This window comes from Enhydra lutris, unplaced genomic scaffold (assembly GCF_002288905.1).
Source record: "Enhydra lutris kenyoni isolate GAN:26980312 unplaced genomic scaffold, ASM228890v2 scaffoldscaffold14, whole genome shotgun sequence".
NCBI classification, from domain to species: Eukaryota; Metazoa; Chordata; class Mammalia; order Carnivora; family Mustelidae; genus Enhydra; species Enhydra lutris.
This window is the reverse complement of record NW_019154098.1, coordinates 41,026,473-41,048,386: the sequence shown is the minus strand read 5'-3', so window position 1 is coordinate 41,048,386 and position 21,914 is coordinate 41,026,473. Positions and strand designations below refer to the sequence as shown.

The 21,914-nt window shown below is 52.5% G+C and overlaps 1 protein-coding gene across 1 annotated transcript; it reads right to left on the bottom strand.

Moving 5' to 3' along the window:
* Window positions 1–4,629: 4,629 nt before the first annotated feature.
* Window positions 4,630–20,644, bottom strand: LOC111146468 (growth differentiation factor 6). Its single transcript, XM_022502023.1, has 2 exons — window positions 20,221–20,644; window positions 4,630–5,594 (listed from the first exon to the last, which is right to left on the bottom strand). Exons 1-2 carry the CDS (start codon window positions 20,642–20,644, stop codon window positions 4,630–4,632), a joined length of 1,389 nt encoding a protein of 462 aa, XP_022357731.1.
* Between the last annotated feature and the right edge of the window lie 1,270 nt (window positions 20,645–21,914).

The window sequence follows — 21,914 nt, the reverse complement described above, 5'->3', positions numbered from 1 at the left end:
ATGGTTTTCAGGACCGGGTTAATGTTTTTAACCCATAGAAATTTCAGAATAGAGTACAAAGATTAAGTAAATTGAATCTAAATCATTAGCGCTGTTGTACTAAGTTCAAAAATAGGGTTTTTTTTTAAATCCACAATACAATCTGTATATATTTGGTATATAAAACATTAGCAAGCATTAAAAAATGTTTATTAAGTATCTAACAGGTTAGCCTCTGAAATCAATTTAAATGTGTAATTGAGTAATCAATTTTAGATTCCTAATGTGAAGCTAAATGACATAAACAGTACTGAAATGCTTACTAGAACTTAAGAATCACCATCTTATAAAGTTTAATTTGTTAGCTTTACCTGGAGTGGTTTACATAGGAAGGTTTTTTCTCTTAGAGAAATTTGAAGAGCTTTAAAAGAAAAATTAATATAGTAAATTGATAAAAGCAGTACAATATTTAAAGGAAGTTTATTAACTAGGTTTATAACCAGAATTGATTAAGGGAGATTGATCCATTCAACCTGAGGCGAAGAGACATAAATCTAAGCCTCCCTTCAAAGTGCTTGTTAAAATGATTAAATTAACGAGCAAAATAGGATTTGTAAAACGATTCATTCAGCATATTTACTGAGTGTATGCTGTGTGTTGGGCATTCTTTTGGGTGCAAAATCAAGGACAACAAACTCTTTATGGGGCCCAGATTCATTAAACTTAAGAGCTTTAGAAAAAAGCAACTAAGTCATTAAATGTTTTGCTTTAATATATTGGATATTAATTTTTAAAACAGGTCAGCTATAAGTAGTCTTTTCAAAATATACCCTAGGGGACATGAAAAAATTCACACTGGCAAGGCTCTCCAGTCACCCTGTACCACTGGGGCCGAGATCGCATTCAACTCCTCAAATTGTGTGTGGCTTGAGTGTTGAATCTTCCATATTGTCTTTCACATCACTCACAAGAAATCTGAGTTAACCAAGATTCTTTGCTTAAAATGCAAATGTCTCCAAGGCTAAGGAGCTAGAAGATATTTACATCTTCATGTAATTCAACCAGATTGTGTTTCCTCTACCATCTGAGTGAAGGAATAAACTTTCTGATGGAGGGGAGAGAGGAAAATAACTTTGGGGCTGGAAATACTTATGCAGAAAAGGGAAATCTGGATTTACAGTGTAGGGCTGGGAGTCCCCGGGGCAGTCGGGAGGCTGGGGAATTGGGTGAGGGATATAGAAAGAGTGATGGAAAAATGCAAAGAATTCTCAACTGTTTCAAAATCTGCCTCAACCCAGGAAAAAGAAGAGCGAGAGCCTCTTTTTTTCTTTCCCAGGTGATTATCTGTTCCCCAAATCCAGAAGTCAAAGTTGCTTTATTAAAAAGTTCCATTTGGGTAAATAAAACTTATGCAAAATGACCTTGAAATTCAAACCAACATTGTTCCCTCAGGAAAACGTTTCTCGGTTCTACACAGAGGACTTACAACCAGTCTTTTGAAACACAACTTATTTGTAAATTGATCATTATTCTGAGAACCCGAACTCACAAAACCACACCCAGGCAGTTCCAGAAAACTGCAGAGACTCTACAGATCTCGAGCAATGACCCAAAACTCTGGGTTTCCGGAGGCGAGCCTAAGGGAAGAACTCACTGAGCTTTGCAATCCGTACCTGTACTTCAGCTTCCCAGCAGTCATATATCCCAAAACCGTAAGTGACACTGGTGGCCCCTATGACAGCTCACCCACCCCAACCCACCCCACCCCGTGATTGTGACTAACTGCAAATTCCCCACGCTGACATTTCGGCACCAGGTGGAGAGCAGGTAGACGATGTTGGGGGCAGAACTGTGCAGTGGTTAACACCGCAAAAGGTCCAGAGTCTGAAAGAGCTGGTTTAAAAGCTAAGCGCCATACCCTGGCTGGCTGACCACCAACAGGTTACTTAAACTCTCCCAGCCTCAGTTTCCACGTCCGCGAAGTGGGGGTAAAAATAACACCTACCGCTTGGAGTTTCTGATGGGTTTGCATGAAATAATGCATGTACATCATTGGACCTGACATACAGGGAAGGCTCAGACTTGTACAGCAAGTATGAGCCTAATTTACAGCAAGAACAGAGAAAGAGCGCATTATCTTCCGCTTGCTGTATGCCATTCATGGGAACGGGAATTCCTGGCAGCTTGGTTGGCTTAAGCGATTTACAGCTTTTTTTCAACATTAAAGAAACCAGGAAAATAATCCAATTCTTACTTGGGGTCTTGAGATGCTGGAATGAGTTACAAGCTTATCAGCACTGCTCTCAAATAGTTGGCAAGGATTTGGCTTTAATCTGGTGAGGGAAAATTTCATGAAGACTCTTGCAAGAGTTATGAAGAAAAAGTGCAATGCTCTCAGGGATGGACATTGAAATCATGAGTGCCTTTTCAGACATTCAGTCCCGTACTGGACCAAAATACCATGGACAGTAGTTCCTCGAGAAAGGGGTTCTTCTAAATAAATCCATATAAAACAGGCTGCGTGATTAAGGGGGAAAATGAGTTTAATAATACAGTATTAGATGGAGTATCATCCAGGAAAAGTGTACTGTAAAAAATGCTTTGAATATAAAATCGACCTCTGATAACTTTAGTGTTGTAATACTTGTATTATAGTGAGGTAGACAGTTTAAAAAAACTCTCCATTAGACAGACTTAAAATTTTGTAATAATATTTAAGAAAATGATAACATTATGAAAGAATGAAATATCTGATTAATGCTTAACTTTGTACAACTCGAATATAAACTTTAAAAATATTAGAAATTATAACATTTGAGTGCATATAACGTTTGTACATTAGGATGAATTGCATGCTATCCACTTTCTCTTTGCACTTTCAGTCACCTTAAATAAACAAATATATACAGCCTTAACAGAACAACAGTGCATCCAAAGCAAATGTGCATTTTAAATTATTTCTCCTGGCCAAGTCTTTTTTTTTTTTTTTTACTTAGCATTTTATATTAGCATTTATTATCATTCTCACCCTTTCTTGGACAGTTTGTAGTTCTCTGAACCAAACAAGCAACAGGTTTAGATTGAGAGAGCAAAACCACTTGGGAAAAACAAAAATTTTCTTTAATGGTTGGTACAAGTTCCCTTATGTACACCATTTCATGGTCAAAGATGAGAAGGAAACGAACTCTGCAAAGGGCCTACTTATGGACAATGTTTGAAAATAATACTGGTGCAGGGGGTGGGGGGAGTTCATGGGTTCAACAATCTGGGAATGGGTATTTAATTGCATTGTGCTCTCTCCTGCTTCCTTCTAGAAGATGAATTCCACCCCTGCCTCCCTCCTCACTGTCCCTTCCCCATCTCCCACCCAGAGCTCAATGTAACACTTTGCTCTTTTCACAGTTTCTCATTACTAAGTTTTAAAAACATTGCCTAACTGGTAATTACAATCTGAAACAATTCTTTTGGGGGGAGCCCTGGGCTATTGCTGGTTGGTAATCTTTCAAGAATGTTAGAGAGAGGGGAGGGAACATAGATGTGAAAGAAATCTCTGGGCACAGGGACCAGAGTCCCCTTTCATCCTTCTCTTGCCTGCTTCTGGACTGGCCCCATCTCCCCATCCTTCCAAGGGGGCCACCACCTCCCCTCCTGACTTCATCCTCTGCTTCTGGGCTCATTTCCCCTTCTCTGCACCTCTTATCTCAGCTTCCCACCCCTACTTGCTTTTTGTTTAACTGGAAAATCACCTTCCCCTTAAAAGGGGATGTCTGAATTTTGGCAAACTCTGCTCAGAAAAATCAATTAGAAACAGACACCACAGAAGGGGTTTTCCTGGGTTACCTCCATCCTGGTTCATACACCTCAGTGTCAGGCCCCCTCAGAGGCAGGCCTTGTGGTTTCTCATTATCCTTGGGGGGGGGGGGGGGGCCTCTTTTGACCCTTTTTTTTCATTCCATCCATACCAGTTCCCCTTTCCCCTACCAGAAAAAGCAACAGTAAAGGCAGTGACCTGAGCCGCCTCCAGTGAGATGCCGGTTGCCAGCTCTCTGTACTGGGAGAGGCCAGAGCCCAGTCCGTACAGGAGCAAGTTCTTCTAAAGGCAGGGCCCTTCCTGGCTTTCCTATTCTCGCTGCTAGTTCCTCTATTTGAACACTCTCTGCTTGGGAGGTCACAAGGCACAGGCTATGACACGGCCAGAAAAAAAAAAAAAAAAACAAAAACCCACCTTCTTTACATGGGTAGAAAACAATCAACCCAAGATGTGGTCAAAGGTGATTCTTCCTCCCACACTGTTTCTCCTCTTAAACTATAAATTTTTCAATCCATGGAACTGTTGAGAAACAGGTAGGCGTCTCCCCGCTCCCCACCTCCTATCAAAACCTGTGAGGCACACACGGAAATCCAAAGCCACGATAATAAAGGGGGGGGGGGAACTAAATAAATCCTCCTTGGCTTGTTTTTCCTGGGTGGCCAGGCAAGGTGTGAAAATCAGTATCTCCCTCTGGGTTGGCAGGTGGAAGGTTCCGGGAAGGCTGAGCTCCCTCCTCTCCCAACCGGCTGCCATATCCAGGCTGCTCCCCGACCCCGGGCCTCCTCCGAGGCCAGCTCCTCCTCCACCTCTCTGCAGTCAGGGCGGCGGGGAAGGCGCCGCTACCTGCAGCCGCAGGACTCCACCACCATGTCCTCGTACTGCTTGTAGACTACGTTATTGCCCGCGTCGATGTACAGGATGCTGATGGGAGTCAATTTGGTAGGCACACAGCAGCTGGGCGGGGTGGAGCCGGGATCCATGGAGTTCATCAACGTCTGGATGATGGCGTGGTTGGTGGGCTCCAGGTGCGAGCGCAGCGGGAAGTCGCACACGCCTTCGCAGTGGTAGGCCTCGTACTCCAGGGGCGCGATAATCCAGTCGTCCCAGCCCAGCTCCTTGAAGTTCACGTGCAGGGGCTTCTTGCTGCAGCGCAGCCTCGACTTCTTGCCGTGCCGCTTACCGTGGCGGCTGGCGAAGGCCGTGCGCCGCCGCCGGCGACCGGGCGAGGGCAGCCAAGGCCCGGCGTCCGGGGCGCCCGACGGCGGCGGCCACGACCCCTCGGCGCCAGCGGCACCTGGGCCCGAGACCTCGGCCGAGCCCAGCTGTTCGCGCATCTCGGCGAACAGGTTCTTGCGCTGGGATCTGGTGAACACGACGAGCAGGGCGCGCTCCTGGGGGGGCCGCACCCTCCGGCCGAAGCCCAGACTCCGCAGGTCCGGGGGCGGCGGCTGCTGGGGCGCCGGCGCTCGTGCCTCGGCCTCCCCGGCTCCCGGCTCGCCCCACGCGGCCCGAAGCTCCAAGCACAGCTGCTTCCAGGGCTGCTGGCGCAGGCCCTGCCACACGTCGAAGACTTCCCAGCCGGCCCGGGGCGTCCCCTGCGGGTCCAGGGTCCGCGCGTCCAGCAGCAGGGGCGACAAGCAGGGGAAGAGCTGCACGTGGAGCGGCCCTGCCGGTGGCCCCCAGGGCGCTGCGGGCGCCTGGCGAAAGAGCCGCAGCTCCGCGCCCACCAGCTCTTCTTTGTCTGAGAGCGTGGACACATCAAACAAATACTTCTGTCTCCGGAGAGGAGTGTGCGAGAGATCGTCTGCGAGATAAAAAATAATTACAGTCAGTTTCACTTAAGGGGGAGATCAGCCCGGTGCTCTGCGGCCGCCCCCGGGAGGAAAAGGGCGGGGAGCGGGGCAGGCCGGCTGGGCGTCCAGCTCGGCCAGCCGGGGGCCTGACCACCCCGGCTCCCCGCCCGGCCGGTGCGCAGCTAGGAGAGGGGGAACACCAGGATAGGGCACTCCCCACCACCACCACCCCCGCCCTCCCCGTCAGCCCGGGACTCCGAGGGCGGAAGTCGGTGGCTGGTGGCTGCGGGAGAGGCGGCCGCGCCGGCAGCCTCCCGGGTTTTCCCCCAGGAGCCTTAGTAACCACTAATGTGCCCTTTGTGGTCGTGTGCCTGGGCCGCGCTCCCCCTAGCCCTCGTTTTGGCTGGCTGGCTCGTTCTCATCATTCACGTCTCAGTTCAAATGTCATCTCCTCCCAGAGGCCATCATCGACCACCCTGATCTAAAGTAGCCTCCCTCGGTCACTATCACAGGACCCGGGTTTATTATCTTACGGGCACTTAGCACTATCTACCATGACCTCGTTTATACTTGTCTCCTTAGTGGTCTGTCTTTCCCAGCAACACCCTGCCCCACTGGCCCATAGGAGCTAGGACCCTGCCGGGTCCTGTCCATCCTACTGCAGCGGGTACAGCTGTGCCTGACCTCGAGTACATGCGGTCAGTAAGCTGGAAACTTCCAGAGTGGTTATTCTCACTCTGGGTGTCCCTTGTAATCATCCAGAGACTTGAAAAATTACCAGTGCCAGGGCTTGCTCTAACCAACGGAAACAAGGTCTCTGAACAGAGCCTGGGTACTGGGTTGTTGCTAGTTTTTTGTTTGCTCATTTTGGGGTTTGTTTTTGTTTTTAAGCTCCAAGATGACTGAAGACGCAGCCCTAGTATAGACTGGGGGAACGTTGCTGCCCACTAGACACTTATGCTGAAGTATTTAGGCCCAGCACGAAGCTGACAGAATGAGGGTCTTCTGTGGGACTGCTTGATTCCTTGCTTTTTCAAATTCACCATTTTAACCACAAACAAAAGAGCAACAAAGCTTTCAGAAGTGGGGGGGAGGGGCGGCAAATGAATAAACACACACACACCCCCCAGGCATCTATCCATTGAGAAGATCCTGCAATCAATGAGAAATACATCAGTTAGCAGAAAACCTCAAACACACACACAGTGACATTCTCCCCTCCACCCACCCACCCAACTTGAAATCTTGCTTTGCAGCTCATCTTGAAGATTAAATTTTGGGTTACAAATAAGAAAAAGAAATTTAGGGAACATAATTGGGGTGGTGGTGCAGGGAATAATGGGCTTTTAAAACCCAAGACGAATTCTTTGGGACCAAGGCAAAACTTGACTTCTTTTTTGACGCATTTGTGCATGAAACCAACCCCACTTCAATGTGCAAGGCGGAAAGCTAACCAGATTTTCCTGGGCTGCCTTCTCATAAAATATTTACAACCCAGCAAATACAAAAATCCCCAAAGCCCCCAGCTTTCCCCAGAAGCTAGTAAAGTTTGGTTCGATTTCAATAGTAAAAGTGTCACTGGGTCCTGAGTCCGACCCTCAGTGCCCGTTCAGATGTAGCCCCAGGGCACTGGACCTGGAGCCTCAGCCACACCCAGTCCCCTCTTTGGACTGACTGCAACGCTGGCTACCTCCCTCGAAGGCACATGTCCCAACCTGAGATCGAGCTGTGGGAAGGGTTAGAGAGGTGAAGAGGGAAAAGCTGCTGGAGGCGGTTGATTTATGGAAGCCAAGACCTTCAAACCGACCAGGGTCACATTAAAATCAGTGGGAACTCAGCACACTTTCTTCTCCTCCTTTAAAGAAACCTTCGTCTGACAACCTTCAGCCACCACCCAGCTCTCTGGACCTATTGCCTTAGGCTTCACTTTCTTGCCTCTCATATTTCTCGCTCCCCAAACTAAGGATGTAATGAGAGGGACTGAAGGCATTTGCTGCACCAGCTAAGTATTGGGAGGGCTGACAGTTTTCACCCTTACTTTATCCACAAGCACAGACCAGTTCTGTAAGGTAGTTCCCATTTTGCAGGTGGGAAAATGGAGGTTTGGAGAAATGAAGTTAATTACCGAAGGCTGGCCGCTAGTAAGTAAAAAAAGTTGAGATCCAAACTTAAGTCTATTTAATTCCAGAGTTGGAGCATTTAGCCTCATTGCCTCTCCAACAGAGCAATGGCTGGGGGATGAGGGATGGGGGATACAGTCCAAACTGTATTTGCAGAGCTTGCTGGGAATCAAACATGGATGCCATAAGGAAATCATTTCCATCTCTGCTTACATAACTCTTGAGACAGTTTGTCACGGGCTGGAGAGCATAAGAAGGAGTAAGGGGTCATCTATTTATTTCTCCCTCATGAAACATGGAGCAATCCGCCTTCTTTGGTTTTTACTCTTTAAAAAAAAAAAAAAAAAAAAAAGTGTGGGCTAGTCATGGTTAGTCTCTACAGCTGAGTCACATTTCTCCGGTCCCCAAGAATGGTCAAAATAGAGGAAAGCCTCTGTAGAAAGAGGGCTCTACTGATTCTGCAGCCTTGGGATTTCTAATGATCTTTCTAGCAAGACCAGCCAGCCCAAGGCTCAAGGAAAGGATGCAAATGGGAACTTCAGTCAGTAACCTGCCCCCTTCTCTTTCCATACCAGCTCCAACCCACCACTTAGCAGCACCCACATGACTGTGGACAACCTCGACCACAGGTCCAGGCTTCCCAGGTGTGTATCAGTGGTGTAGATACACTCTTAGGAGGACAGACCCAATGAAGCAGCTGGCCGGGCCCTGGAAGGGGACTATTTGGGGAAGAGCTCTATGGTTTGGGCACCACAGTAGAGTAGTAGCTCTCAAGGCCACTAAACCTAAAGATCCCTAAATCTGCAAGATCAACGTGACATCATACAGCATCACATTTGTTAGAAACAGAAATTCTCTCAGGACCCAGGGGTTTGTAGGAGCCCAGAATTTGCATTTGTCTTAGTTCCCAGGTAATGATGATTTGCTGGTCTGGGATCCCACTGTAAGAACCACTAATCCCGGATGAGCTTGTCCCCTTGGCTAGGGCACCATTGGAGCTGGGGCAAAACAGTGTCCTCCAAAACACAGGACCCAGGGCAGGGTCTAAGGTGATACTCACCAGAACCAAGTCACTATTTCTCCCAGCTCCTTTTTGTCCCCCCGCACAGTCACCCCCACTTTTTTTTTTTTTTTTTTTTTACTCTTTCAGCCACGTGTACTCTCACTGAGTCTCTGCGAACTCTAATCCCTAATCTTTTAACAGAGGGTCCAAGAAAGTGGCTACTCTGCGTGGCTCTCCTACAGACCACATTCCCCACCTGTCTGGACCTGCTCTGAATCCATGCATCACAGAAATAGCCCAGAGGAGGCATCCGACCTGAGGAGTGCAAACACCACCATCCCCTGTGACCCTGAAGACACTCTGCCTGCTGACCTGGCATCAAAAAGCCTGGCTCTGCCGCCAAGACCACCTGTAGGTAGGAAACCAGCCCTTCACATTCTCTTCCACAGGTCTCCTTTCCCATTAAGTCCGGTATAAATGAGGTCTGATATCATCAGATGACCCTCTCTCCCATCCCCCTCCCTAGAAACATGCACCTTTCATTGGGTCTGTGGCATTTTATGTACAGGTTGGAAGTGAATCCTAAGCTTTAGGCCTTTATATTGAAATCAGTCAGTAATAAATCAGGGGAGATTTTTTATTTTGGTCTTAATTTGCATGAACCCGGTTTGTTACCACTTGGCTCAAACCCAGTTACCTCAGGGCTTGTAGAGTAGTAGAGGGAGGTACAGACCTTTCAAGTTACGATGGCTGGATTTGCCCTTATCAATTTTCCCAGGTAGGTGGATGCAGGAAGGAGGGGGAGGAGAGATGGAGAAGGAAGAAGCAAACCATCTGCATATTTGAAGAAAAGTCTTCATAAATAGGTCAGCCTTTTTTGAAGTAAGAGCAAGTTGGCAAAAGGTTGAGGTGAGGACACCTCAAATATGCACATCTCGTATGGAATTTGATAAACAATTTTAAAAAGAAGCCAATGAGGACAGGAGAAAAAGAATGAGTCACTTCCAAGGCAGGGACTGTAACACCCATTTAAATGAGAAAACTGGCCTAGGAAGGTAGAGTCATCAGCGCAGGCTGGAGCTACAGTGCTTGACTGGAGGGAGCTAAGAAACAAACCCAGACAGGAAAGGAAAAGGATGCTCATGGCACCAAAGACCAGACACCAGAGAACCTGAGTCCCAGGAGGACAGCCTCATCGAGGGACATTCAGCGGCTGCAAATGTGTCTCCAGGGTCCCCCAGGACTACCCCTGCTGGGGCCACCCCTCCAGGGTTTTCGAAAACCCTCAACTTCATTTGGTTTGGGGCGAGAAGGTCCTGCACTGCCTTTTTTTCCAAGACATCTCTGAGATATGCAGGCAGCTTAAGGTCCTTCTTGAGAATCCTCGCCTTGAGGGTTCCCCCGGGGCTCCAGGTCTCTCAGAGAGCTCCCCCGTGCGCGTCAGGCTCCCATCCTTTGAATTCTCGGTGACCCGGGACGGCCACTGGCCAAGCGTCTGGCAGGCCTGCACCCGCACCCGCCCGCCACCTCTCCACGCGTCTCGCCCCACGTCCTCCAAAGACACAGATCCTGCGACAAGGCAGTGGCTCAGAGAGCCGATATGATAATGGGCTTTCCCACGCCCGCTTCCACAGGTGGAGGGATGGGAGGGGCGGGATCGGCACCCGTCTTTACATAGAAAACTCCCGGACGTCTTCGCAGTTAAGCCTTTCCCCCCAACCCCCGTCATTTTTGAGCCAACAGCAGCACGCAAGCTTCTGGGACGCGTCTTTGCGGTAGGCACGTGCTCCGGGCTTTGATGGGCTCTGTCCCCGAATCCTCACCGCGGGGTGTGAGGCCCGTTCTAGCGTTACACTCATTTATAGATGAGGAAACTGGGGCCCTGCGAGGTATCTTCACTTTGCCAATGTCTTGCAGCTACTGAAGGGCAGGATCTGAAGGTCTTAGTTCCTGTGCCCTCCGACCCGCGGCCACACCCTCTTCCACGGCTCTGATTGGGCGATGGTGCAGAGGGAGGGAGGACACGCGACACACGTACATCACCAATGCCATCAACTTCTGGCCAACTGGGTTCCCCCAGGATCTTCATTTTTCTTCCTTTACTAGAAGGAAGAAGACCTCCACGCAGGGATTTCATAGCTAAATTTGGAGTCGCTTATTCCCTAGGTCACCCAGCTTCAGCACTGCCTTGAGGTGGGAAAGTCTACAGGTTGGAAATAAAGTCGGATGTACAGGATGAGTAAAAAGGAACCATCAGCCCTCTCCCCTGGGGTGTGAAAGCCTAAGAGCAATCTGTGCTCCAACGATTACCCTCTCCTGGGCCACAGAAATAACATGACCATCCCCCTGTATTTTTTCCGCCTGTATTCTTGTCCTGAGTCCTGCCTCTGTCGAGATCTGGTGCCAGCTGCTGAGCTCGCTAAGCATCCTCACTGAGGGGCAGATTCAGGAGGCAGTCCACACAACTCAGCCTCTACAGGGTGCTCTTGCTTGACCATCCAGAATAAAAATCATAATAGCAAACACTGGTGTAGCAATTACCATCCACTGTGCATGAGCTGAATTCTCATTAACTCATTTAAGCCTCAAAACTGTGGAAAAGAAAAAGATATCACTACTATGCTCATGTTACAGACCAGAAAGCTTAAAATACAGATTGCTGAATAGTAATTTGCCCAAGATACTAAGAGGTAGACAAGACAGTCCAGCTCCAATATCTGTGCCACCACCCTGGACATCCTGGCCTTGAACTGTGTTTGGTAGAAACCCTGAGAAGGTTCCTGCTCTTACAGGCAACCCATGCTTGGGGGAAAGGCATCAATCTCTGGTCCCCTAAAGAAAATCACTTCCTAAACAGCAGAACTGAGGGGATGTTGACAATTGGACTTTTGAAAGAGAACTTACAGGGAAACAATTCTCTCATTTACAAAATGAAGACAACGCCAGCCAGCTCACACAGTCACTGAAGGAGAAGCAGCAAATGAGAGAAAGAGTAGGAAAGACATTTATCTGAAGATGTGTGCAAATATTGGTTACTACTGACAACGTGGAATTAGCACAGGAATCTAGAGTCTAAGGGACATAGATTTGAATCCTGACCTGTGACGTATTGGCTGGGACCTTGGATACTCAAGGTCACATAATCTCTCCCAGCCTCCTTTGTAGAATGGGAGAGCCATCCCTCACTTTGCTGAGTCATTGGAAAGGTCAGAGTCAAGGCACCCAGGGCTGGTTGGACATGACACACAGAAGCACCCAATAAATGCAGTCACTATCAGCATAACTGCCTATATCCAGGTAGGCAGAAGACGCACCTGTTCTCCTCTTGGCCTACTTTGAGGACAGGCAACCCACTTATTTCTGCAGGATTTCCAGAAGTGAATGAAGGAAAGGTGCTGGGCAGAGGGGTAAAGAGAGAAACGAGGACCTCCAGTTCCTATTCACCTGAGGGTCAGTGAAGGGCAAGGCCCATAGGGGTTGTGGCCTCACCGCCATCAAACTGATCCTTCTCAGTGCCTTATGTCATTACATCATCCACTACTGAGATCTCTCTCACAAATTCCAGGTGAACAAGCAAGCTCCAGCCAGAACCTTATTAAGGACAGGTCCCTCCCTGCAGTTTCCCTCCTCTGTGGGCTCAGGGCCAGGGTTAGCCCAGAATGTCACCCTCATCCCTACCCCAGATTGGCTCTGTGGACAGATGGTGCCTCCCCACCTCCCGCCCCAAAAGGGCTCCACAATGAGAGGTGAGGACGGGGGGAAGGAGGAATGAATGGCCCCTTAGGCTGAGCACAAGGCCCCATGCAAAGCAAGTCGCCTGAAAAGGCCCAGTCAGTCCGTAGGTGTTTGTGTGTGTCTTCTCACCACACACTCATCCACCAACTTCTCTCTGGATCTCTTGGCTTCCCCAGTGTTTTCTCCAATAGCATGCCCTGCGTTTCTCAACTTCCTTCCTCCTTTCAAAACACAGAGAGCCCCAGGCGGGTCCTCCACAGAACCTGGAGAGGCTTTTCTAGTTTCTCTCCCAAGCCTGGCAGACCGCACTGTCCTCCTTGCAAAGAGCCTGGGCCTTGTGAACCCCACATGATTAAGCAGGTTTGGTGGCCCGCCTGGATCCCACACAGAAGTCCCAGTGTTCTTGGACCAAGCTCCAGCCCAGCCAGAGGCAAATGAGGGACGGTGGCAGGGGAAGGAAGGAAAACCCCAGATGGCACCGGAGTGAAAGGTGAACTTCCCATGGCCTCGGAGCCTCAGCACAGCCTGCCACGGCAGTAAGGACCAGTTCTGGCAGGAGCTGAAGGTGCTTCAAGGAGATTCATTCGTTTCTCTAAAATGAAATGGATTCATTTGAAAGTGGTGACCAAGATCTTAGTGCGAATGCTGGTGGCCGCGCGTTTTTAGAGGGGGGTTCAAGAACCAGTGATTGGAGGCCGAGATCAAGAACTTTTCACGGGGGTCTCTTTTCATTGAAGTCTTACCCCTGGGCATCCAGAATCTTAATTTGACACCACTGCAAGTGAAATCCAAATGGAATGGTACCATGGCCAAATGCTGCACCCCTCTCTCCCCACCTTTCCGCAGCGGGCCCATTTCCTCTGAAGGTCACAGCCTTAACCTGGGAGCTGTGCGTGCAGGGCCCGGATGGGGTGACGAGCCAGTGCCGCTCTTGCTGCACTGCTCACCAGTAGGGTCACTGGGAGCCCACTGGAGCCACATAGGCCCAGGGTCGGAGGAAAGGAGGAAATGATGCCTCGAAGCAGCCTTCAGGGTTAGAACAGGATCGGGCCTTCTGACTAGAGAGCTTCGAGATCAAAAGTAGAAGAAAATGTTCCCATTTTATTTGGTTTCTCCTCCCCGACCAGTTCTCAGGTTGCAGGTGCGGAGAGGGGGTTCAAATTGGCGCGATGTGTGGACAGGAAAGGACCTGAGTGCCCAGGGATCCTGCGCCGGAGAAACTTCAATGGTGAGTTCTTTAAAGTGTTGGGCCAGGCGCGGCTTCTGAAGAAGGGATAGTGGAAACTCCGCGCCGCTGCGCTCACCTTGAGCTGACCTCCGAACTAACGTCGCAGCAAAATGAGATTCGCGGTGGCCGCTGTGGACCCTCGTCTAACATCATTCAGTTTCCCTGCCACGGGGCGTGGGACCAAGACTCGGCTGGGAAGTGGGATGAGGGCCTGGAAGCCCGATTTGCAAAGCAGGCGCACGGATTTTCTTTGGTCCCTGCGTTCTTTCGGGCGGGCAGGGGACCGTGTGAACCACGGGGATCCCAAACCTCTCCGCGCTGCCACCACTTTCTGCTGGGCTCGGTAAGCTAAAGCCGCTTCAGACTGGGCCAGAAGCCCGCCCTTCTCCCCTCCGCACGCCCACCACCGCGTCCCTAAGCCGAACCCCGCCCCCAGACACCCTGGCCACTGGCGGCGCGGCGCGCCCATCTTCTGGAAAGTGGGCCAGCGCGGCCAGCCGCTCCTGGCCAGTCCCTCCCAGCGCCTGCAGCGGCTCACGCCACGCGCACCCACCCCTCCGCCCCCAGCAGCGCTAATGGACTGTCCTGGAAGGCGGAGAACAGCAACCCTGGAACCCATTAGGCCGACGAGGACCTATTTAATTCCTGTAAACAGAAGACACCACTTAACCGCCATTGAGCTTAAAAATAAACAGCCAGGGCTTTAAGAGGGGCGGGGGGAGAGGGGGAAGGGGCAGGCAGGGAGGCGGTTGGTGCCAAGCAACGAAAGGACGCGGAGGATCCACATTCCCGCTGACCGCACCTCGCGGCCTCGGCTGGGATACGGTCTCCTGGTCCAGAGAGCATCGTTTGTCCAGGGTTAGTCCATACCCGACGATTTATTGAACTAATGCCCCTCACTTTACTTAAAAGCCCCCAGGGATCATTGTTGGTGTGCTCTGCGCAGTTTACTGCACGCAGCAGTCCTGCCAGGAGACAGTTTTCGTTCTGTCCTGTCTCTATCATATCATCTGTCTCCCACCTCTGCGTCCCCTTCTTTTCACCTCCCCCACACGCCGCCCCATTTCAAGGAGGTGTGCGGCGGAATCCGGGGAACTCCGAGTGGGCAAAAAACCAGTTGCGTTCGGACCTCCTCCTGTGCAAAGCCCGAGATCCCCGCGGGTTCCGGCGGCGCGCAAGCTCGCAGGTCTTGGGGGCGGGGTGGAGGAAGGTTTCTTGTCTTCATTCGGTTTGCGGAAGAAGGGATTCTCAAGGCCTGTCGTGGGCTGCGGCTTAGGTGACTTTTTTTTTTTTTTTTAATTTGGTGAAAAGACAAGGATGTTTGAGCGCGTTTTTCGATCCCCTCCCCCACCAGCAACTCTACAGCGCAAACTCCCTGAGCCCAAGTGTCTCCCGCGTTGGGGAAAATGTTCAGAGTCCTTTTCAAATTAGCCTCCCCTGCAGAGGAAGCTCGCCCCGAATTCTGGCCCCGCTTGCACTCTCGCTGCAGAACGCACTCGGTGTTCTTAGCTCACTTGCTAAGGTGGCCATGGTACGAGTCTTGTAACAACCCTTAGGCCTTAGGGATGGGGGTGACAGTAACCGATATTGAACAAGACAATGGCTAAGGCGTTTCTGGTTTGTGGCCTTTAAAATGTTTTAATCATTCCAACCCGAAGAGAAGAACAAACTTCTTCCTTAAGGCTTCCTTCCCTCGCCCCAGGCCTTTTTCCAGGACCTTCCAGTCTACCCGCCCGATGGAAGATCATGAACCGGGACAGCACTGCAAACCCCACGCCGGCGCGCACGCGGGCGCGCTCTCACACGCACACTTGAATGCTCAGCAATCCTTTTCCAAGGCTGTTCCTTCTTTCCGGGGAAATAAAGCCTAGATTGGAACCTTCTGCCGGCTTCCTCACTTGGCCGTCTGGTCTGCATTAGTGTTTTTATAAGGGACTCAAACAAATCGAATACAAGGTCACCAAATAATTAACAGTTGTGAATTCCCTCCGTCCCCATTAAAATACTTCCCTGCTTATATTTCATTTTCCGTTTGCCAACGACAACAGGGTCGGGGCAAAAGCACTGCTGCGTAGATTACGCCACTCTGCGGCCCAGGTCCACCCAGAAACTCGCTCTTTTGCATAAACATGCTGTCCCAAACGAACTTCAATCGCGAGGGGACTCTGCAGCTCTTAGAATATCCTCCCCACAGCACGGGCTAGCCCAACTGTCCTGCCCTGCTCCCAGATAACCACGACCCAGAAGGTAAACCAAGAAGCCAACAATCAGCCATGGCAAACTTTCCAGTGATTCGTTTCTAGGGTGTCAAGTTCCTCAAGGATGTTCCCATCTCGTTTTTGGTTTTTATCTCTTCCCTACTGCCTCCTTTCTGAGTAGGCTATTCTAACAACAACAGTAAACAGAGAAAAAAAAATTAGGAGTCTTATCATTTCCAAATCATCTGAAAACTGAACTCAAAGCAGTATTCTTAGACTCATTTTGGTTTCTTCCAAAACCAAGGGGGAGATTACCCCCACCCCTTGTTGGAATTATGTATCACTTCTCACTCCTGAAAGGGAAAGTCGGAGGTTTGTTTCTCTCTTTCTCTCCCCCTCTTTCTCTCAGCCACGTTGAATTCACAGAAGTTCCAATTGTCTGCCTTTCCCAGGCCCCAGGGTTGGGGACCTAGGGCTCCAGTACTAGTGGCCTTTTGATGTGCTAACTGTAATTTCTCTATATCCAACCTGATCTATTCTGATTTTATAACTGCACTAACACACACCTGCACATACTTTCCATCTCTATGGATTCAAAATCCTTTGAAAAGCACAATATGGAGGAATATTTAAAGATCGGGGATAGCATGTGCCTTCACAGAGAGCACAAAGAGGAGGCAAAGCGCAACATGGATTCCGACCCTCAAATCCAAAGTTCCGCTCCAACTCCAAACTGGGTCTTAAGAAAATATAGAAGAATATTAGACCGGGTGGGAAATCTGCCCTCCCCCTCCTTTTTCAAACTTCTGCTTCCTCGCCCTTTATCCTACTGGTGTAGTGCCATAGTTAAGCATGCAATATCTAGAACTGGATATGTGCTTTGCCCCTCTGTGTGACTTTCAGCAACTTGCTTATTAACCTCTTTGTCTTCCTTAATTCACCTGTAAAACAGTGCTTTCCCCAGGGGTGGTTGTTAGAATTAAATGAAATAATTCAGGTAACAGATTTTAGCACAGTACTTGGTATGCAGTAAATGCTCAATATATGTTGGTTAGTATTACCCCTGTATGTTTGAAGAGCAAATCGAAAGGAGGGACATTTAAAAAATAAAACTTGCATTAAAGTCTCCCCAATGGCAGTGTGTTGGCGGGGGCGGGGGGAGGTGTCGGGCGGGGAGAAGGTGGCAAGGGTGAGGTTATAGAGGACGTGCTATCTTTATGGACCCAAAGCGCTCTTCATTCACTCCCGACTGATTTTTAGCCCTGCCCGCCCACTCTTAATCGCAAGCCTGAGGGGCAACTTTTGAGGTTCCGGGGTTCCCGGGTGAGGAAGGCTTTTTACAAATTACAAATACTGTACGTGAGTACGGAGTTCATGCCTCCTGAACCGGCTTCAGGATTCCTTCCATTTTCTTTGCTCCTCCCCCTTGAGGGTCCCCTGCTCCGCCAAGCCAAGCCTGCCGCACTGGACGGCGATTTAAACATCCCCGAGGCAAGGCGCCAAGTTAGCGCGGCTGGCCCAGCTCTCGGCTGGCCTCTGCTCTTTCCTCCTTGCCCCGCCATCCACCGGGTGGGGGAGGGGACGTAGGCGGGTTTGGCGCTGTTCAGAGTCCCCACGTGAGAGGGGCGGAAGTCCTCGCCAGGAGCCGGGGATGCGCGGCTGGCGGGTCCCTTCCATCACGGGAGACTAGACACCGTTTGATGTGTTATGACATGAACCCTCAATTAGATCGCTGAGTTGAAACACTCCAATCAGGGGCCCGATGCTAAGCAAGCCCCGGAAGGTCCAGCCCGAGGTCACCGCCGGTGACACATCAAATCAAAATCAGTGAGAGGGAAAGTGAGGCTTTCCCTTTATCAAGCTGGCGCTGTAGCCCGCAACACAACCCCCTCCTCTGCGCGCTCCCTCCTGTTCTGGGCTCCGCACTCCTTCACCCCCGAGCGGCGTGCGGCGAGCCGCGCAGCCTTCCCAGTCAACTAACTGCCCTTCTTCGCGTTTTCTGGGAACCTGAGAGCGTGGAGGATACCGTGCCTTCGAAGCTGCGGTCCAAGTGGTCACTCCGCGTCTCCTCCGGCTGGGGACCGCGTACCACAGTTGAAGCCGACGTCTGGTTCTTGGTCAGGCTAGCCTGGAAACCTTGGCTGGGGAACAGAGGCCCCCTGGGCCTGGGCTCGCAGCCAGTCCCTTTCCCCACCTCCGGCGCCCAGGGATGCCCAGCGCGGTGCCCAGGGAGAGGTTGCAGGGCCGACAAGGGTGAAGCGAGCCCGCGTCTGCGCAGGACCTGAACCACCCGCCCCCCACCCCCGACCTCCCTCTCCTGCCTGCACGCCTCAGGCTTCCGTAGACACCTCCGAACAGCCTGCAGGGTCTCTTGGTCCCGTGCCAAACTCGCAGGGCGAAGCTTACGAGTTAGGGGGTGCTTGCTTGGGGGGAGGGGCGGAGATTCTTGCTACTTCCTTTGGGGGAAAAGAAAACTTGCGCCCAACGGCCCATCAGCCTGGGCCTCCGGGATTTCCTCCCCTGGGAAAAGGCCTCTTGAGCAGTTTTCTCTGAGCTTCCTTAGTCCCTCCACTAGGGTTGTGTAGGGTAGTCTTAGACTAGACTTTGACTATAAGGAGGACGGTAAACAGGATTTGGAGGGAGGGAGACAACCGAGGCAGGACAGAGACTGTGCTTGGGGGGTGGGAGGGATGGGCGAGCTGCGCTGGCTGTATGGAGGTTGGGGATGCAGCTGCAGCGCTACGAAGAAGCCATGAGTATCTGCAGAGGTGACTTTAGGAGTCCTAAAATTACCATAAAATAGCAGGCGTTAATTTGCCGCACAGACCTTTCAGCAGCTCATGAACCTCGCTGACCTCGGCTGCAGCGGCGGACCCAGCGTGAGCTGGAACCCTGGCCCGCAAGGAAGGTGGTGGAGGCTGGGGTCTGAAGCCCGGGAAAAGACCGGAGTTTAGGGGCAGTTAGCGTCCTCCGAAGAGGTCCGAGGACGAGAGTGTACTCAAGACAGGCGGGGAGGGACCAGCCCTGTCCTCCTGAACCCTGGAGCTCGCGGGTTTCCGAGCGACCCCACTTTCACTGACCTGGAAGTGGGAGGCGGGGAACTAGTCAAAGCCGGGAACCTAAGTCTGGGCAGGATGGTGGACAGCTGCCTTAATTTTTTTTTTTTTTTAATCTCCTCCTTCCTTTCCTCACGTCCCCTTCCTCCCCTTTCCCTTTTCTTTCCTTTTTCTCTCTTCCTTTCCTGTCTCCTTCCACGTTATTGTCTCCCCTCTTTAGGAACGGAGTTCCTCCTGCCTGTGCATCCCTCCTCAGTTTCTGGGACCAAGGGGAGCGCGAGGGTCTCTCGAAGGCATTCACCACGCGAACCAAGGCGGGTAGCAAGGAGCGAGTGCAGGAGTTTCCGCGGGCACCGAGGCTCGCACCCACGCCCTCAGAGGGGACCAGGGACAGGGCGCCTGGGAGAAGCTCAGAGAGAGGGGCGACGCCTGGCTGGGAAAGGTGGATGAGCATATCCACGCACCCATATGGATTAAGTACCAACAAATCCTTAAACTTAGTCGCCCTGCCCCTGTCCCTGCCCCGCCCTGCCAGTTGCGGCCGCTGCCTTAGCAGAAATTACTCGGTTACCTCCTCAGAGCGGCGGTGAGCGCGCTGCAGGAGCAAAAAGCGCTCCAGGGCTCGGGACTCCGGCCCGGCTGATGATCCCCACATCCAGCGCAGGGAGGAGCTGGGAACCAGTGCAGCGGCTGGGTCAGGGCATAGCCAGACGCCGTTCGCGGACTCGTTCCTCAGACCGCGGGACTTGCAACTGCCGGCTTCCCCTCTTCTCCCACCCCCTCCCCACGCCCCGAGCGGATGGGAACTCGGGGCTTTCAAAGGGTCACTCGCCCCGCGCGGTCCCGCCCTGGTCCGCCACGGTAACTCGGGCCTTGTACCGCGCACCGCGCACAACCCGAGACCCCCATGGCAAGTGTGCGGTCAGTCCCTGCCGCGTCCCCTCTCCAGACCCAGTCATTTGCCTGCCACCTCCCGTCCTCCACGCTTCCTCCACCAGCCACCAGACAAGCGGCCACCGCGCTGCTTTCTGCAAAAGACTAGAGAAAGAAGGAAGGAAGAGAGAAAGGAAGGGAGGGAAGGAAGGAAGCGAGGAAGGGAGGATTGCAAACTGGAATAAAATGTTCAGCCGCATTCAGAAACTTATTGGGCTGGAGAAAAACAATTTAAGAAAAGAAAGGGCGAAGAGTCCAGAGCGGGAAGGGAATTCTCAAATGTAGCTTCCTGCCAGAGCAGGAGCAGCGCCGCGGCTGCGGAGCTCCAGGGAGAGAGGAGTGGGGCATCTTCTTTGCCACTTACCTAGTCCCCTGTCTACAAAGCTAGTGATCGTATTAGCCGACTTGGAAGACTGGAAAAAGCTGGCGTTGATGCCCAACTTCTCGGCGATGGAATAAGTCCTGTAGATTGACAGCATGTACTCGTGGGGCACCACGCGCGGGCCCCTGCCGGAAGGCTCCTGCGCTTGGGGCTCCTGCGGCAGCCGCCGCCGGGATTCATCCTGTGGCCGCGGTAGTGGCTCTTGGCGCTCCAGGGGCGCCCGGACCGTGGTACTGTCTCGTGGCGCCCGCGGCATCTTCCCTTCCTTGCGGCTTCTCATTCCCTTGGAGGAGCCCAGCTCCGCGGATGACGAGGAGGATGAGATGGAAGCCTGCTGGAAACCGGGCAAATCCCACAGGAAACTGATGAGGAAGACGGCCGACAGCAGGACTCTAGGAGTATCCATGGCGAGCGACTGGCAGCGTCTCCCAGAGAGGCGGCAGCACAGGGCGCGAGGGGCGCGGAGCGGCTGGACAGCGGCCGGGGCCCGGCTCCTCGCGCGGACTCCGAGTGCAGGGAGCCGGGTCCCAGCCACACAAACTCCAGCCCTGCCACGCCCCCTCCCGCCCCTCGCCGGGTGGGGAGGGGAGGGGAGGGGAGAGGCGAAGAGAGGAGGGGAGCGGAGGGTGGGCGGAGAGGCCGGTGGTGCGGCCAGGAGGTGTAGGGGAGAGGGGCCGCGGTGTGTCGGTGTGGCTGGGAGACGCAGCGCCCCCGCGGGTCGCGCGCGGGGTTGCTGGGCTGCGTGAGCATAGCTGGCCCGGAGCGCCGGGCGGGGGAAGGCGAGCGCGGCCGCGGGGCGGCGAGGAGGCCAGGAGCATCCACAGCGCCAGAGTCCCCCTAGCACTGTCCGAAGCTCGGTTCCCTTCCCCCCCGCCCCGCCCCTAGGTCCTCGCCGGTCGCCTCCCCTGTCCCGGGAGCGTGCGGCCCCGGGAGGAGGGAAGCGGCGGCGGCGTCCCCCCAAGAGAAGGCTCCCGGCGGGCGCCTCTGCAGCCGACTGCGCTCTGGCTCCGGGTGGTGGTGGTACCTTCTTTTCCTCGGCCCCAGCCTCCAGGCCGGCCGTTCGCTGCCTTCAGGGGCCAGCCCGGGGCCAGCGAAGCCTCGCGACGTCCCAGGCGCAGGGCCCAGCCCAGAACAGCCCCATTCTCTCGGTGGCGTACCGCTCTCCACAAAGACAGGGCGTCTGTTCCCGACCCTCGAGGTCAGGCAAAGGCCACGAGTCTTTGGTGTCTGGATGGATGCTAAAAGCTGCCGCACTCTACTGCAGGCCCCAGCCTCTCTTCTCGCGCAATCCCCAACCTCTTCTGACTCTGGCTTTAGCCGCTTTTCTCCTCGGTCGGCTCCCGGGGTCCTCCTTCCTCTCGCGGCCTGGCCCCCGCCTCCACGGCATCCCCATTTTCCCTCTCTTCTTTCCCTCCCGCCTTCAGTACTTTCTCCTTCCCAAGGTTCCTTCTGCATTCCAATCCTTCTTTCCCCAGCCTGCTTTTCTTCTCGCACTGCCCTCCCATCTCTGCCTTCCCACCCTCTCCCTCCGCGGCCTCCCCCTCCTCTTTCGGTGGACCCCTCCCTTTGCAGCTCTTCCCCAATCTGTATCTCTTCAGCCCAGCCTCGCCCCATCACGAGTTTCCTTTATCTGTCCCCAGATTCCCCGTGCGTGTCTTCCCCGCCCACTGCCTCGC

Excerpts from the sequence above, each read along its gene's own strand:
- LOC111146468 (XM_022502023.1), bottom strand. The coding sequence starts at position 20,644 with ATGGATACTCCTAGAGTCCTGCTGTCGGCCGTCTTCCTCATCAGTTTC. Across the intron at positions 5,595-20,220 it reads CTTTGTAGACAGGGGACTAG|ACGATCTCTCGCACACTCCT; the intron begins GTAAGTGGCAAA and ends TTTATCTCGCAG.